Genomic DNA, 18,765 nt, shown 5'->3' with positions numbered 1-18,765 from the left:
TATCTCTGGGCTCTGTGTCATCAGTTGGGATGACACTGCTAACCAAGTGGGAAGGCACGGATAGCTGGCGTGGGTAGGTCGAGAGGGAGTCAAATGTCTCTGTGCTCTCACGCCCTTTGGCACGTGGTCTCCTGGTACGGGCATGAGATGTTGTAGAGGTGTAGGTCCGTGGCACAGCAGACGTAGAATACAGTTCAGCAGACAAGGCCGCTGGAATAGTATGCAGTCCAGCGGTTATGGCCACAGGAGCAGGCCGGCACTCAGTAGGCACTGCAGGGATAGGACTCCGTAGTACCTCTGTGGTGATGAGCAGAACGATGCTCTGAAGTCCGTACTGGTCACTGTTCGGTGCGGGGATCTCTCTGGGCTCTGTGTCATCAGTTGGGATGACACTGCTAACCAAGTGGGAAGGCACGGATAGCTGGCGTGGGTAGGTCGAGAGGGAGTCAAATGTCTCTGTGCTCTCGCGTTCCCCACCAAAAGCCCCATCTTTCCGCGCACACCGCTGTTTAAGTCAGACTCATCCCCATCAGTCAGGTGTCCTGAACTGCTCTGGTCAGCAATTTCTTCCCACTGGAGTAATGGTGACAGCCCCAACAGTTTCAGCCCAGACACACAAGAGGGACTGTTAGCCTGGCTCTCCTCCCTACACTCCCCCACTCTTTTTCCTCGCCATTCCATGGGCGAGATTCTTCGAGGAGTGTGTGACTGTCTCTTCTTCCTCTGTGTGGATTGTTGCCAGATGAAATTTTCTTGTTCATAGCAATTGGGGGGCTTACCAGCTGTTGTTTGTTTGGAGTGTCTCAGATCAGGAAATGTAGTGGAGTTCTCTTGTGGGATAGAACCCGGCTGTGAGGGCAGAGCCATGGGTGAGGCTGTATTCTCTGGTTCTAACCCCTCAAAGCCCTTGGAACGCAACTCTTTACACCCTTCTTCATCCTCTTCTGCTACTGGTGATTGGTTTCGGAAGCCTCGGGCTCCTCTTCCACCCATACAGGGTTTTTAGATAAGCAGAGTTGGAGCATATTCTGGTGGAGGGTTTGAGTGGGGGCATCCTCTGTTCCCCTGGACTTCATACACGGGTCCTTCAGGACTAGCTCTTCTCTTTACCAATATGGGTCTTTCTCCCAACAGTTTTCCAGCTTGCCCCGAGGACACTTTGCAGGGGCGTAACAACTGCGGTCGCAGGGGTCGCGACTGCGACGGGGCCCACAGTGTTTTCAGGGCCCGCCCAGTCCAGCAAACAAGTAGCAGGGGAAGGAGACAAGTCACGCACGCATCCTGCTGGCCACGCCCACAGCTTCCCCAGACTTTCAGCAGTGTGCGGCGAGTGGGCGTGTCCATGAAGGACATGTGACCTAGCAGAAGGGCTGTGCGTGTCACTGACTGAAGCTGGAGAGATGGCAGGCATTAGCTGGTGAGTGATGTGCTGCTTACACCTGACACACACACACACACACCTACCTGTTCTATGCGCACAGGACCTGTGATGAGGTCACAGGAGGGGAGGAGTCAGGGGTCACATGATCAGTGGCCTCAGTGTATGCACTATGCAGGACTCTGCTGTGCTTGATTGTCATGGTGCTGAATGAGGGGATGTTTATGTAACAGAGCCGTGTGTGTACAAGGTGTACAGAGCGGAGCCGTGTATGTGCGTAGTGGAGCAAGGTGTACGGAGCGGAGTCAGGTGTGTACGAGGTATACAAAGCTGAGCCGAGGGTGAAAGAGGTGAGCGGATTCGTGTATGTATGGGGTGTATGGAGTGGTGCTGCGTGTTTAAGAGGTGTAAGGAGCGGAGCCGCGTGTGTAAGAGGTGTATGGAGCGGAGCCGCGTGTGTACAAGGTGTACGGAGCAGAGCCGCGTGTGTACAAGGTGTAAAGAGCGGAGCCGCATGTGTACAAGGTGTAGGGAGCGGAGCCGCGTGTGTACAAGGTGTAGGGAGCGGAGCCGTGTGTGTATGAGGTGTAAAGAGTGGAGCCGCATGTGTACAAGGTGTAGGGAGCGGAGCCGCGTGTGTACAAGGTGTAGGGAGCGGAGCCGCGTGTGTACAAGGTGTAAAGAGCGGAGCCGCATGTGTACAAGGTGTAGGGAGCGGAGCCGTGTGTGTATGAGGTGTAAAGAGCGGAGCCGCATGTGTACAAGGTGTAGGGAGCGGAGCCGCGTGTGTACAAGGTGTAGGGAGCGGAGCTGCATGTGTACAAGGTGTAAAGAGCGGAGCCGCATGTGTACAAGGTGTAGGGAGCGGAGCCGCGTGTGTACAAGGTGTAGGGAGCGGAGCCGTGTGTGTACAAGGTGTAAAGAGCAGAGCCGCATGTGTACAAGGTGTAGGGAGCGGAGCCGCGTGTGTACAAGGTGTAGGGAGCGGAGCCGCGTGTGTACAAGGTGTAGGGAGCAGAGCCGCGTGTGTACAAGGTGTAGGGAGCGGAGCCGCGTGTGTACAAGGTGTACGGAGTTCTCGGAGCGAAGCCATGTGTTCAAGGTGTAGGGATCGGAGCCGCGTGTGTACAAGGTGTACGGAGCGGAGCCGCGTGTGTACAAGGTGTACGGAGCGGAGCCGTGTGTGTACGGGTTCTCGGAGCGAAGCCGTGTGTGTACGGGCTGTACACGGCTGTGGGCAGAGCCCAGCATGTGCACTGTGGGGGAGTATTGTGTGTACTCGCCAGTGTCAGAATGTGCAGTGCGCATGCTCCAGAGCCAACCAGTACACCCAATACACCCCCACACTGCACAGGTCTGGAAATGACGCACTGCAGCGTCATACCAGGAAGAAACAGCACACAGAGTTCAAACGCCGGGAGTGCGCTTGGAATTAGAGCGAGGGAGGACATATTACTATAGGGACATGTTAGTTATAAAATCATTTTTCTCAGCGAGTACAGGGCAGTATTAGGTCAGACTACACAACATTGCAACACAACTATAGTGTGCGAAATGAATAGGGAAAATGTGAATTTCGGTGGGAAATATTTTGGCGCGGGGGGGGCCCCATTTGAAAGTTCGCATCGGGGCCCCTCACTTTGTAGTTACGCCACTGACACTTTGCCTGCACTAAGACACGGTCTCCAACTTGAAACTCTGTTGCTCTGGATGGGGTCTTATCCGCATATTCTAGCTACTGCAGTCAAGTCTGAACCGATCGATATAAGGTTTGCAGGCAATATTGATGTTCCCAAACCCAGGAGAACACCCCCGTCTGCAGGTAGTCATCTTCTGGGTCCAATGCCAACTCAAAGATTCCCTTTCCATCTCGACCAAACAGGAGGAAGTAAGGCGTATATCCTGTGATTCGATGTGCTCGATTATTATATATCCACACCAGTTCAAGAACATATTCAGGCCACCGGGCCTGTCGCTCTTCTTTTAAAGTTCTTAACTTCTGAATTAGAGTACGATTAAATTGTTCACAGGCGCAATTACCCTAAGGGTGGTATGGAGTAGTACTAAACTTATCTATCCGGTACAGGTGATGGAGCTCATCCATGACTCTTCCTAAAAAACAGGCTCCCTGCTCCCTGATCAGAGTGAATGGACAGCCATAGGGTTTGGACAGCCATAGGGTTGGATGAAGTACTTGCAGATTGCGTATGCAGTGGACTCTGTGGTCTGGTCTTGAGTTGGAGTCACCACGACAAATTTTGTAAAGTGATCCACCATCACTAAGCAATGCTTATAGCCCTGATGGCCTGGGCCAATGGTCAGATAGTCAGATAGTCTATTGTCAAGAGTTCTAGAGGAGCAGAGGTTACGATGGACTGTTCCAGTGGAAGAACAAGTTTGGTGGAGGCCAGGACGATCACTGTTCCCAATACTCCTCCCTCACAGCTAGACTCTTGCACTTGTGCCACCTGGGACAGTTGTTGGAAAATTCTCCTTTGGGGGGTATGCAGGCCCACTGTTTTAGAATCTCATTAGAGGGCTTCCCTGATGAGACTTCCGAACTCTTTCAGTAAGTTTATTACCAAGGTGACAGCAGGTCCATTGCTTACTTCTCCATGGGTCAGTATCACACTTTTCCGTCCTAGGTCTCTCCCGCAGATAGACACTTGCATTCATACCACCCCTGCGACCGGGAAGGGCAGTTTGTTGACCACCATTAACTTTTTCACAGGGCCCCATTCAGGTCACTTTGCTTCAGGAAAATGTCACCGGAAGTAAGCCTCGGGCATCGTTGTCACCTGTGAGCCCGTGTCTGCTAGGCATTGCACTGCACATCTGTCTATCTCTGCCCATATCAGGGGGATCGTTGACACTAAACTTGTGGGACTTCCACTAATTTTCCTCACCTGTTTCCCCCAGAATAATGGTGTCAACCCTGATAGTTCCAGCCCAGACACGAAAGAGGGACCGTTAGCCTGGGTTTCCTTCCTCCAGCTGTGTGTGTGAATATATACATCAGAGCTTTATATGCACCAGTGCTGAGTATATATATGTGCGATTCAGATAGCAGAGCTGTGTGTGCATCTACTGAGAGTGCCGAAGTGTTGCATATGTGTATTGCTGATATTTTAGTGTACGTTATTGGATGCTGCAGAGCTGTGCTTGTATAATACACATATTGCATAGAAACACTAACACAAGGTTACTTTTAACTATCACATGTCTATTCTAACCTAGAGTATGAAAACGAGTGGTATTAACCCACCCACTTATTTACTGTCACGCCGTTCTGTCTGTATCTGGTTTTTGGTGTGACAATGCATGTCTTTGCTTTAACCCTTCGCTCCTTTCCCCCTAATTTGAGCAGGGATACTGTTGGCTGTTACCTGTATGGAGCCTTCTCAGTTCCCTGCTCTGCTGCGCAGCTGTACATGGGTGGTTAGGTCTTTGTCCTGCCATATGACCATCCGCATGTGCAGTCCCTGGTTGCCGCTGTGGAAGCTGTCCGTGGGTTGTGAGGTCATTTGCAGCTGGTGCATGACTTTCCACGTGTCAATGTGTGCAGTCGCAGCCTGGTGCCCTGAGCCTCAGTTCCTGCACTGATTGTACTGTAATGGTTTCTGTTTGTGCTTAGGGCGTGTGTGGCTACATCTCCCATGCTTTTATTAGGGTTAGGGTGTGTACTTCAAATGCTGTCCCCAGCCAATTGCTGAGGGGCAGCTCCTATATAAAGTTCCCCTGTCCTATGGGTGGGGCCTGAGCTACTCACAAAGCTCCTGAACTTTGCTATGTGTGTTTGTGTTCCTGCACCTCTCCTGTTTATGTTTTGGTACCAAAGTCCTTGCCTTGATTCCTGTTTTGTCGTGTTCTGGTGCCTGTCCTGGAGGTGGTATATCCAGGCCTGAATTCTTGATCCTGTACCTGTCCTGTACCTGAACCTGTCTGAACTGTGTCTGCAGTGATTATGTTCCTGGAATCCCTCTGTATCTGGAGCCTCACACCCAGTGACTTTGAGTCTCTTGTAACCAGTGTTTCTGCTGAGCATCTACTACTCTGTGCTCTGACTACCATGCGGTGTTACCCCCGTCTGGTCCACGTCCAGTACGGCGGTGCTTGCACCATCACGCTTGAGTTCCTTCCTAGGTCCGATGCCCGGAGCCTGACGACCACAGTCTGAAATCTGATTACCGCTGCCTGGGGCTTGGAGCCTGATGACTGGTGCTGCTTGTAGGTCGTGTCGGATGTCCAGAACCGAACGACTCCTGTCTGATGTCTGCCGGTGACCCTGGGTCCAGATGTCCTCATGTCCTGTCTGATGTCTGCCAGTGACCCTGGGTCCAGATGTCCTCATGTCCTGTCTGTACTCTGATGTCCTGCCTGCGTCCTGATGTCCTCATGTGTCCTGATGTCTTACCTGCGTCCTGATGACCTTGTGTACCCTGACGTTCCTGCCTGTGTCCTGATGTCCCACCTATGTGTTCCTCAGTGATCCGTTGGTGCCTTGGGGTGCACTGGGTGGTACCCTTCTGGGAGGTGTGGAATCGGGAGTCTGGCATAGTCATGTTTGATTTATGTACTGTGTGACTTTACTTTAGTAAACTTTACTTTCTCTATACCTGAAGTTGTGAAGAGTAATCAAGTCCTACGTGTCTCTTTCCTTGTCCACATAGTCAGCTGCCACAGAACCCCGGTCTCTGCCCTTCCCTAGTTGGGAAGGCCAGGGTCCCCCTCTGCGTTATAAAGGGTCCGTACACGCCCCACGCCTTCTGAGGTTGGTCGGCTTGGGGTCGTCTATGGGCTGGGCCGCTTCAGCGGCTGCAGCTGATCGTGACATTTACACCATGTGAGATGATAAAAATAGGATATCTAAGTTTGAGGGTGCATATTAAAATAAGATGTGCATGGTATATGTCCTGCTAACAGGTCAAGAGTAATTGTCACAGTGGGAGGAACACGTCATGTGAGGAGAGGCCCAATGAAAGATTTTCTATGGGGCATGACTCTTCTCGTTATGTACCTGCAGTTGGACATAACTTTTCTATTAAAACAATTTAAATCTAACTGATTTTAATCTCTAATACAATTGCATCTATGTAATGATATTTAATAATATAATTCAATGATATTATTTTTTTTAGAAATCACAAGTTTGACAATACGATTTTTTTCTATTTGGTCCATAGTGATTGGATTTAATAGTGATACTACAACCATCCAATGTATTTTAATCTGACCAATCGCAACATAGGAATCAAGCAAGATTCTTTTAAAACAATTTGCGTGTGAATGATCCCATGAGGAATGTTTAAGAAATGTGGTCGACAGATTCACATTTGTTTCCTTTTCTAGCTTTTCTGGCTGAAATTTTGACTACAAAGAAATAAAAGGCAGCAAACTCAAATTATCTTTACAGCAAATGTGTATATAAGATAAAGTTATATCTCGTATATGACTCATTTACACGCATTGCCAGTAAATCGTTCACTGGGGAGGAGGGTTGCTTACTTGAAACGTTCAAACCACATTAACCACATTGTTATTCAGCAAAGTGCCAAACTGAGATGTAGTAATAATTCAGATGTCATGGAGGTCAGTACCCTCTTCACATAAATCTCTTGGCTGTGATGCAGTTTTTCATAATCGTCTGCATATATTCTATGTCCCAAACACAGAATAAAGATTAGCAATGAACTGGGGAGGAGAGTTGCAAGGGTCAAACCTCCAAGTGGAGATGATTCATATTAGAAGATTGAAGGAATGCTGATAATCCTTATCTTGTTATGTGTCCAGTCTACATATTGTTTGGAAGCAATGTCTGATGTAGTAAACATAATTTACTGTCTTTTTTGTAAACCATTCCATAAAGACTCATGCATTGAATCAATGTTTCCAATGTTTTATGGCATGCTGAAAAGTACTTTAATTAAAGGGAATCTGTCAGTGGACTCAACCCTCAGAAACCATCTATATGGGCATGTAGGTAATAGGAAGTTAAATAAAATGATTCCTTGATATGTGTGATCCGATGTTTCATTCCTGAGAAATAAACCTTTTTCTTATATGTAAATGAGCTGTTGAGGACTATGGGCCGACACTGATCTGTAGGTTTAAAAACAAGCAGCAAAAGCTTTACCTCACAGAAAGAATCAGCTGTGATATCGTGTTGTACTGTCTGTATACCCTCTATTGCGTCCTCTGTCAAGGAGCTGTGGTATGATCAGACCATGTCCCTGTATGGTCAGACACGGCTATTACACAGTATACAGCAGGGGCACATTTATAAAATTACCGTATTTTCTGGCGTATAAGATGACTGGGCGTATAAGACGACCCCCAACTTTTCCAGTTAAAATATAAAATCTTCTCAAAAGTCGGGGGTTGTCTTATATGCTGGGTGTCGTCTTATAGGGTGGGTGCTGAGCAATCTGCGGTCGGCGTATATAGTGGGGGGGAGTGGTCCCGATGACGAGGTGAGGGAGCGCCTCACCAGGAAGGTGTAAGTGAAGCAAACTGTCAGCGTCTGGGATGCCAGGGGTATGCAAAAAAAGAGAGAGAGCGGTGCTGTGCCTAGAAAAAACACTCCTCTTTCACTCATCTGGCTCGCTCTTGTATCCTATTATCTCCTTCTCTGCCTCTGCTTCACTTACACCTTCCCGGTGAGGCGCCCCCTCACCTCGTCATTGGGACCGCTCCCCCCACAATATGCGGTGACCGCAGATTACTCCGCATCTGCCCTATAAGACGACACCTGGCATATAAGACGACACCCGACTTTTGAGAGAATTTTCAGGGGTTAAAAAGTAGTCTTATACGCCAGAAAATACAGTATGTTGTTTCAGTTTGTGTCTAAAACTATTATAGCATGCTTTTTCATTGGCACTGTATTTTGGGTGATCAAAATACCTAATGTTTTTTCATTACAAATATTATGGGACAAGAACTCTACCCATAAAGGGGTTGTTCCGCGAACAAAGTACATTTTTTCCTGCCATTATTATTAGGTAGGGGAATGAAGGGCATTGTTACTGTATGTGGGATGACTCTGTGGACATTATTCCTGCATAAGCGGCCTCGGGGGCATTATTACTGAATGTGGGGGAACTCTGGGACATTGTTACTTTATGTAAAGTGGACGCAAGGAACATTATTACTGTACATAAGGTGACTCAGGACAGTATTACTGTGTATGAGGGGGAATCAGGAGAAATTATAACTACTGTATATGTTGAGGAACTCAGTATATTATTACAGTATGTGGGCAGACGCATGGAAAACTATTACTTTTATTGAAGTCCTTGGGGCATTAGTATTTGATAAACTCAGGAGGCGCTATTACTTTTGGGTGCACTCAGGGGACAATATTACATTTTAACTGTGCATTTAAGAGCATTATTACGTAGTGGGCACTCTCAGGGTTTTGTAATCCTCAAAGAGGCATAATTACTTTCCAAGGGGCAAAATTTGAGCACTACTATTATTTTCTAGATCACTAACAGAGGGCTTTAATATTTTCTAGTGGGAAATGTAAGGGCTACCATTGTGGGCATTAATATGTGGGGAAATAAGAGGAATACTGTTACCACAGCAGGTGCCCGAACAGTGAAAAATGCAGCATCAACAGGCTCAGTATTGGGGTGTCAACAGGATTGGGAGTGCTAGAAAGCGAGAAATCAAATGTGTCTATATTGTAAACTCTGCTGCTGAGTCCTGGCTCGACAAAGTTGTCATGTTGGTCTGGGCCAGAAAAGAGAGGAAAAGTGAACAATTCCATCAGAAGGAACGTTACGTTACCCATAGGTCACCTAATATAACAGTAGTGTAATCTCTTAATACATTCTGCATAACTGGTATCTTCTAGTACAGTATATAGTCACTATATGGCAGCGATATCGGTTTTGATCTCGGTATAGCAATTATTTTCAGTAACAGCATAGTCATCTCCTGAGGTTCCTCTTTACCTACTGTGATGAGGGTGAGCTACCATAGATGTAAGCAGATTTGATTGCTAAACCCTCTTGTTATGCCTCTGTTTCTCAAAAAAACTTTTCAAAACTTTACTTTGGTATTTCTTTTGTATATAGAAAAAGATGAATTAAGTAATTTACCTGAGGACCTTTCAAGCCTTGATTTCCTTTACTGCCTGGCACACCAGGACCACCTTTTGTTCCCTGCAGATACATATTCATATTCTTTAATATTATTATTTAGTTTGAAGTGCTCTCAGGTTATTGTACATGTGGAAAAAGGTGCAAACAGGGTTTACAGAATTTAACAAATATATAAGTATATAACATGAGATAGAAATCAAGTACAGTAAACACAACTAAATGATGAAAGACTGGTACAGAAGGAAAGAGGACCCAGACCACAAGAACTCACACTCTACAAGGACAGGAGAGAAGGAGACAGTAGTGAGGCTCACATGGCAGTGTATGGGTAGCATAGTTATTAAAAGATTTCTGAAGTGATGGGTTAAGTTAGTTTCTTTTAAGGGTTTAAGGCAAAGTTAATTTATTTCAGTTCTTCAATGCAAAAAGTGAAACTCATATACAGTGGGGCAAAAAAGTATTTAGTCAGTCAGCAATAGTGCAAGTTCCACCACTTAAAAAGATGAGAGGCGTCTGTAATTTACATCATTGGTAGACCTCAACTATGGGAGACAAACTGAGAAAAAAAAATCCAGAAAATCACATTGTCTGTTTTTTTTAACATTTTATTTGCATATTATGGTGGAAAATAAGTATTTGGTCAGAAACAAACAATCAAGATTTCTGGCTCTCATAGACCTGTAACTTCTTCTTTAAGAGTCTCCTCTTTCCTCCACTCATTACCTGTAGTAATGGCTCCTGTTTAAACTTGTTATCAGTATAAAAAGACACCTGTGCACACCCTCAAACAGTCTGACTCCAAACTCCACTATGGTGAAGACCAAAGAGCTGTCAAAGGACACCAGAAACAAAATTGTAGCCCTGCACCAGGCTGGGAAGACTGAATCTGCAATAGACAACCAGCTTGGAGTGAAGAAATCAACAGTGGGAGCAATAATTAGAAAATGGAAGACATACAAGACCACTGATAATCTCCCTCGATCTGGGGCTCCACGCAAAATCCCACCCCGTGGGGTCAGAATGATCACAAGAACGGTGAGCAAAAATCCCAGAACCACGCGGGGGGACCTAGTGAATGAACTGCAGAGAGCTGGGACCAATGTAACAAGGCCTACCATAAGTAACACACTACGCCACCATGGACTCAGATCCTGCAGTGCCAGACGTGTCCCACTGCTTAAGCCAGTACATGTCCGGGCCCATCTGAAGTTTGCTAGAGAGCATTTGGATGATCCAGAGGAGTTTTGGGAGAATGTCCTATGGTCTGATGAAACCAAACTGGAACTGTTTGGTAGAAACACAACTTGTCGTGTTTGGAGGAAAAAGAATACTGAGTTGCATCCATCAAACACCATACCTACTGTAAAGCATGGCATGCAAAGGGGCCAGGACGACTGATCCGGGTACATGAAAGAATGAATGGGGCAATGTATCGTGAGATTTTGAGTGCAAACCTCCTTCCATCAGCAAGGGCATTGAAGATGAAACGTGGCTGGGTCTTTCAACATGACAATGATCCAAAGCACACCGCCAGGGCAACGAAGGAGTGGCTTCGTAAGAAGCATTTCAAGGTCCTGGAGTGGCCTAGCCAGTCTCCAGATCTCAACCCTATAGAAAACCTTTGGAGGGAGTTGAAAGTCCGTGTTGCCAAGCGAAAAGCCAAAAACATCACTGCTCTAGAGGAGATCTGCATGGAGGAATGGGCCAACATACCAACAACAGTGTGTGGCAACCTTGTGAAGACTTACAGAAAACGTTTGACCTCTGTCATTGCCAACAAAGGATATATTACAAAGTATTGAGATGAAATTTTGTTTCTGACCAAATACTTATTTTCCACCATAATATGCAAATAAAATGTTAAAAAAACAGACAATGTGATTTTCTGGATTTTTTTTTCTCAGTTTGTCTCCCATAGTTGAGGTCTACCTATGATGTAAATTACAGACACCTCTCATCTTTTTAAGTGGTGGAACTTGCACTATTGCTGACTGACTAAATACTTTTTTGCCCCACTGTATTATATAGAGTCATTACAAACAGAGTGATCTATTTCAAGTGTTTATTTCTGTTAATCTTAATGATTATGGCTTGCAGCCACACTAGACCTTGGAAATCAAGGTCCCAGAGCCTGGAGGAAGAGTGGAGAGGGCACAATCCAGGCTGCTTGAGGTCTAGTGTGAAGTTTTCACAATCAGTGATGGTTTGAGGAGCCATGTCATCTGCTGGTATAGGTCCACTGTGTTTTATCAAGACCAAAGTCAGCGCAGCCGTCTACCAGGAAATTTAGAGCACTTCATGCTTCCCTCTGCCAACAAACTTTTTGGAGATGAAAATTTCATCCTCCGGCAGGACTTTGCACCTGTCAACATTGCCAAAAGTACCAATACATGGTTTAAAAAGAACAGTATCACTGTGCTTGATTGGCCAGCAAATTCATCTGACCTTAACCCCATAGAGAATCTATGGGTATTGTCAAGAGAAAGATGAGAGACACCAGACCCAACAATGCAGACGAGCTGAAGGCTGCTATCAAAGCAACCTGGGCTTCCATAACACCTCAGCAGTGACACAGGCTGATCACCTCCATGCCACGCCGCATTGATGCAGAAATTGATGCAAAAGGAGCCCAGACCAAGTATTGAGTGCATTTACTGAACATACTTTTCAGTAGGCCAACATTTAGGATTTTAAAATCATTTTTCAAGCTGTTGTTATGAAGTATTCTAATTTACTAAGATAATGACTTTTGGGTTTTCATTGGCTGTAAGCCATAATCTTCAACATTAACAGAAATAAACACTTGAAATAGAACACTCTGCTTCTAATGACTTTATAATACTGTATATAAGTTTCACTTTTTGTATTGAAGAACTGAAATAAGTTATCTTTTTGATGATATTCTAATTTTGTGAGATGCGCCTGTATGGGGGATGCACAGTAGATAACTTGGAGGCAATGATGTGCGGAGCAGTTAAGAGAAAAGCATACAAGGAGATTTTGTGAGGAATCAGATCAGAGATTACTTGTGAGGAAACAGCAGGACACATCATTTACATATCATTACCACAGTTAGCAAAATGTTTATCACATTTGTTATGTGCTACATTAATGTGTCTTTTCAATATAAGTAAAAGGATCTCAAAAGACATACATTGAGGAATGTTGCACTGTGTCCTAAAGCAAAACCCATTGTTAGACGTCTTTTGTGACAACAAATTTCCATTGGAATTCATCGTGACTTATCGCCTTACTTTTGAGAGCGCAAACTTCTGAAATGTATTTTGGGCTGTTATGTACATTCATTCTGCTAGACATTAAAGGAGTTTTCCACTCTCAAGTATATGGATTCCAAATGCTTTCAATCATTTAAAATAACAAAATCAGACAGCGCTCACCCTCCCCCGCTCCAGTGCTTGTTGTTTGCTGCTGCTCCTGTCTCTGTGCTTTCACTGTGGCAGTGATTTTACATTGACAGCGAGCATCCCAGCTGCAGTCAATCACTGAGCTTAGTGGCTTGTGCTGTCTACATAGGCATAGCTGCTAAGCTCCATGATTGGCTGAAGTGGTGATACACATTGTAGTCATGACATAACCTCTACAGCCAAACGTTAGACATTGGAGCAGTATTGGAGGACCAGCGCTGGATCTGGGGAGGGTGAGCACCAACTGATGTTTTTATTTTACATGACTGCAAGCGTTTCAAGTCAACTTTGTAGAGAGTGGAAAACCCCTTTAAAACAATATCAGCAAGTTCTAACAAAATGTGCTACCCATACAGAGGTATTCCCAGTTAATCCCTATTCATAGGATAAATAGATAATGAATCAATAATGAATGAAGTAAAGGTCAAGATCTGGCTCTGTGGACCCCCATTCTCAGGATTTAGAGCATAGTTCTCACAATCATTGAGAGTCCCAATGGTCAGTGATCAATAAGTTAGATAGGAGATAACTAAGATCATTTGTTTTCAATTTTTCACTTGATTGCTCCACAAGTTGATATTGTAACGATGAGTAACTTCTGATATACCCTCAATATGTTGCATTTAACTTTAAATTATTCCTTCTTAATTTTAAACTACTCTTTCAATACTGGAAATGTATCCTATACTTTGTTGATCTCTAACTGAATATCACGGTTCCCAAATTTTAGGTGTCATTTCCAAAAATCAGCCAGTGTAAATGCACCATGAGTGTTCCCAGGACTGCTTGTTTTCCGATCAGCTTGCAGTGTATAGATGCTCCAAATGACCCAATAAACGAGCAGAATGCTCATTCGTCATAGGAAATTATTTTTAAGCTTCCTTAGTCAAAGTCTATGCACACAGAACCAATCGTTCTTTGCGGTCAGCCTTTCTAAACAGGCTATTAAAAAAACACCGATAGGCTTCTATGTAGTAACAGCGATCATTTACATTCATGGGTTGACCAGTGTAAAGACAGTCGTAGGACTAAAGCTACCCTGTACATGTGAAAACCAGCCTGTGTTTGATACCCTAATTGCAATACATAAAACCCCAATCTTGTGGAGGCCTTATTGATTTTCTTTAGAACACTGTAGAAGTGCAACCATTTCTATGCATACCTGTGGGCCGACAACACCTCTTCTACCAGGGATATTCTGAAACGCATAAAAATGCCAACTTTAAAAACCATCTTTCATTATAATAGTATTATTTTTTATTTTAGTAAAGCATATATCAGACACTGGCGATAGAATTAACACGCTGATAACTATAAAAAAAAGGTTTATTACATTTGATTTGTTTTCAGGAGCTAACACTATTTAATTCTTACATCATGTCCATTGGCACCAGGTTCCCCAGGTTCTCCTTCCATTCCCGATTCGCCCTAGAGAGGGGTAGAAATATAATTTTACAAGGTATGGACAAGATATACTGTATGTTCTTAGGTGATTTGTTTTTTTAATGGTTACAAATAATTTACACGTAAAGTAATGGGGAAAACTATATAGGGAAAGCGTCACTCCCATAGAATTTTAAAACACCACTCCAGTATTTTTTATTATTGCAGCGTTGGAGTGGTGCTTCTGTAAGGTCCCAGACCCTAGTCTCATAATTATCCGCTGCTGTCTTCATCTTCTATCACCACTCTGCTCCCGTCAGCCTCCAGGAGTTTAGGTCTGTTTGGTCCCAAAAGCTCCTGCTCCCTGTTGGCACCCGGCAATCACATGATTGCTGGGTCTGGAGGCGGAATCGCTATAAATGCTGTGTGTATAAATTAATCAGAAAGGCAGAGATGGTATAAACCACCTTTGCCTTCTGTGTGGGAAGTCTGCAATGAAACTTTAGAACACCACTGTAGGGTAATATGGGAGCTGCTGGAACATAGAAGTCTATAAGCAGTCCAGAATTAGTTAAAGATAATGTGCAAAATGATGTTACAGTGCAGGGGGATATCATTGTTTTTTCTTTAATGGGCAAAGTTGTTTTTATTCCCTTCAGACTCCTGTCTGAACTCAAAATAGTTACCTTATTTATAGTGCTTTCTAGTTATTTATAGTGCTTTCTAGTTCTTTCCAAATACTCCAACTCACACTATCCTACAGATAAATCAGAAGATTTAAGAGACTGGAAGAATTAGGAAATCTTCTGTTTCTACTCATTCTGCGTAAATGTTATCCCGTCTGAAAGTCACGCTCTTTGTAGAACTCAACTATGGTGATAGCTTGAATGGAACCAAAGATGTGCTGATAATAAAACAGATAATCACCTCTCTCCCTTGTTCTCCCTTAAGACCCGGTGGTCCAGGAATAATGTTTTCATTTCCCGGATTTCCCTGAAAGAAAAATAAAAAAGTGTTCATAACCAAACTGACATAAATGAATTAAATAATGTATATCATATAAAAGAGTAACCATCATTTCAATTTCTTTTCTCCATAAATCAATAGTACACGTGAAAATAAGTAATATATCTTATCAGTGAAATCTGCTTCTGTCTACTCCTGGACTTAATTTTCATTCTCAAAATGGTCAATTTATGGATATAATATGTCTTCAGTAAGAACAAATGTTCCCATTACTGAAATAGGAGATGACAGATGGTGTTCATAAAGTTCTATGGAGAACTGCAACTGTTGAATCTTAAAAGCACCAATTGTCATCTCCTATTTCAGTAATGGGAACATCTGTCTTCACTGAACAAAGACTTTGCAATTGGCAATTGTATCCATGAATTGTGAATGAATGATCTGTCCAGTAAAAGAAAAAAGTAGATTTCTGTAATTAGTTATATTACATTGTTGCTTATTTTAAGCTTGTGATGGTGTGATATGCTATGTGGGTATCATTTTTGTGTATATTTCTATTTTACTTATTTTCATGGTGTTCTCTTGTAGAAGGAGTTATTTGCTAATTGATGAATGGCTGTTGCTGCCTTCTGATATCAGTCCCCACAGTACTTTACTGTTTGCCAATATGCTAATGACATGTTGACCTAGCTTGTTGAAACAATGAGCCCCTGAGACCTTCCCCCTCCTGACCTGTGATTGAGGAGGGAGACTTTTAAAAATATCAGGGAGGAGAGACACAGATGAGTCCTGTGTTGAATAATGATGTGTTCACAGCATCTCAGAGAGAAAGAAGAGTATATGGACTATGTGATCCTCTGTCTGCTGGATTGTTGGACTTTTATCCTGTTACTGAACTGCATTCGGATTTTGGACTATTTTATCCTTTGTGTGGTGGATTATATATGGACCTTTCGTATTTTTTCCCTAAATAAAGGTCTTGGAATCGTTTACTATACTCTAGCTCTGCTGATTGTGTGATACCGGAGAACCATCCCATGACAACAGTGCATTGTTGATTGATGAATTAAAAATGGCAATTACTCTATAAGTCACAAATATGGCTCATTCTAAGTGTTGATCGAGAATAGAAATGTTCGAGTGCTCGGTACTTGAATTGAGCATGTCGGATAACTGGAGTAGCGAGCATAATAGAAGTGAATGGCAAAAATTCTCTCTCTATCTGTCTCTCATCATAATGCAATATATCAGTACATATTATTGACTGTATGTACAAGGGAGATCATGTCTAACTATATGTAGTTAGTAGTTGTTTGTTATATATATGCATGTGTGTAAATATATATTTACAGTATATATATAAAAGAACTTCCTTCTCACCCCAATGGGGGTGGTCTTTGTTGGACTTACCAGGTCACCCTTCAGGCCTTTAAATCCTTTATGTCCTTTAGGTCCCCTTATTCCAGATTTACCCTGTTAGGAAAGTTCATCAGAATTACATAATCTCTCATTCTGGTTATTCCGTGGTAATAATTCAATATCACAGTCCCAGCAGATTGTGAAGTGTCTACACCTAACTAGCTACTCCCATAAAGCTGCTGTATTACACTCATATACATAACCATACAAATGTCCAACCTTGTAAAAGCATTATGTAAGACATTAAAGGGAGTTTTATACTTTGCTAAGGGTCAGGTTCACTAAAGAGGATGGACCCAGGCTCTGACGCAATAACCAGCTTAAGGCTACATTCACACATCCATGTGAGTTTTACTGCGAGAAACAAACTAATTTTTTCTCTGGTGTCATCCTATTTACTTTCATTGTTTTCTCATTTGTATTTTTTTCACTTTAGCAGGTAAACAGTCTGATTTTTTTTATCCACAGACTCTTAACAATGTAAGTAGAAGGCTGGAACTTAGATAGAACTCTAAAGTATAAAGTGTGTCTTCTGTGTGTCATCCGCTTTACACGAATCCCTATAGACATTAATGGCTGAGTCTGTTCAGCAAAACGGATGACAATTGGACAAGCTCTGAGTCCCACGGACCGGATATATGGATTTGTTTTTAAAACGGATGTGTGTGGATCAATGAAACTTTATGGGTCAATGTGCTGTCTGGGAAAAAATAGATAGTACTAGGACATGTCACAAGATTGTGTGAATGTAGCCAAAAGCTCCATATAAAAGCAGTCCCATTTGGAGCAGACTTTGAAGTTCATTACTTATCCCTTGGCTGGGTCCAGATGAGTGTGTTTTTGTCATCCGAGAAAGTCGGATCAATTATGCTAATCACACTCTGATTAAACTATGATCAGAGTTTGATCAGCTTGTGATCATAGTGTGATCCAATGCATTCCGATGAGGAGAAGATGAAGACATTTTTTTTCCATCTTCCCATTGTCAATCCGTGGAATTTGTTGACTTATACTCATTGACTTCCAGGGTTGAGTGCAATCCGAATATCAGATCAAAATCGGATATGCTGCGGTTTTTTCCTCAAACTGGCTGTGTCCGATGAAAAAATTGGTCATGTGTGCAGCCATATAGAATAACATTGGTCCGGGTGTGATCCGATGTTTTGTCGGATCACATGCGGACTGATAATACGGTCGTCTGTGCGAGTTCTATGTTTTATTTCTTATGGGGTAATGAATAGAGAGCATGGCATTGGTGCAACACAAATGGCATAGATACACCAAGATATACAACATTATTGCAGTAGCGTGCCAAACATGGACAGTTTAATTTGCTACATTTATAATTACAACCATGTACCAATCAGGTATTTTTAAGGTCATCCAAGAATTTATAGATGGCATCCCTACTTATGGCTGATCCTCACTGAGGTGTACTGTAGCAAACAAGCATCTTACTGGTTCTCCTTTTTCACCATTCACTCCCGTTATGCCTGGCATTCCATCCTTTCCCTACAAAGGTAAGATGAAAGAAACTTTGTAATTGAGATTTATACAGAGATAAATAGAGGTTTATACAACAATAAGCCATAACATAAAAACATGGACAATTTGTGACAATGGCATCTATCTAAAGGGGGGATATAATAGGCTGCAAAGGTGCAGTGAGATCTTGAAGTTGATGTTGACAGTCGGAAGAATATACAAGCACTAGGATCTTGTAAACTCTGACACGAATAAGGGTAGACAGTGTGTGCCATGTTGTCTCTGAAGTTTAGGACCAGCTTGCTGCTCCCTCTAAGATGGGCAATGTACTTGTATGTAAATGTATAGCGATGAGATAAATAGCTAAAAGCAGCCAGATATACAGGACCACATAGCAAATAGTATTAACCCAGTCACGACACATATAATTTTAGTTATTGCTCTTTTATATTGCATTTTTTTATGTTTTGTTTTTACAGCGTTCATTGTGTAGTAAACATAACTTGGCAGCATTATTATTCAAGTCAGTTCAATTACAGTGATATCAAACATGTACAGTTTTTTTTTATTTCAGTGGTGAAATATTTTTAAAATTTGTCAA

The 18,765-nt window shown here is 43.2% G+C and overlaps 1 protein-coding gene across 1 annotated transcript in view; it reads right to left on the bottom strand.

Annotated features, from left to right (window-relative positions):
- COL6A6 (collagen type VI alpha 6 chain) overlaps nucleotides 1-18,765 on the bottom strand; it is a 304,940-nt gene that overhangs the window by 117,817 nt on the left and 168,358 nt on the right. Inside the window, 6 exon segments of the mRNA XM_069732250.1 lie at nucleotides 9,484-9,546; nucleotides 14,074-14,109; nucleotides 14,286-14,339; nucleotides 15,222-15,287; nucleotides 16,671-16,733; nucleotides 18,138-18,191. Of these exon segments, the coding sequence (XP_069588351.1) occupies nucleotides 9,484-9,546; nucleotides 14,074-14,109; nucleotides 14,286-14,339; nucleotides 15,222-15,287; nucleotides 16,671-16,733; nucleotides 18,138-18,191 (336 nt within the window).

This window comes from Ranitomeya imitator, chromosome 6, assembly GCF_032444005.1.
Source record: "Ranitomeya imitator isolate aRanImi1 chromosome 6, aRanImi1.pri, whole genome shotgun sequence".
Lineage (NCBI taxonomy): Eukaryota > Metazoa > Chordata > Amphibia > Anura > Dendrobatidae > Ranitomeya > Ranitomeya imitator.
This window is presented reverse-complemented; position numbering and strand designations above follow the sequence as displayed.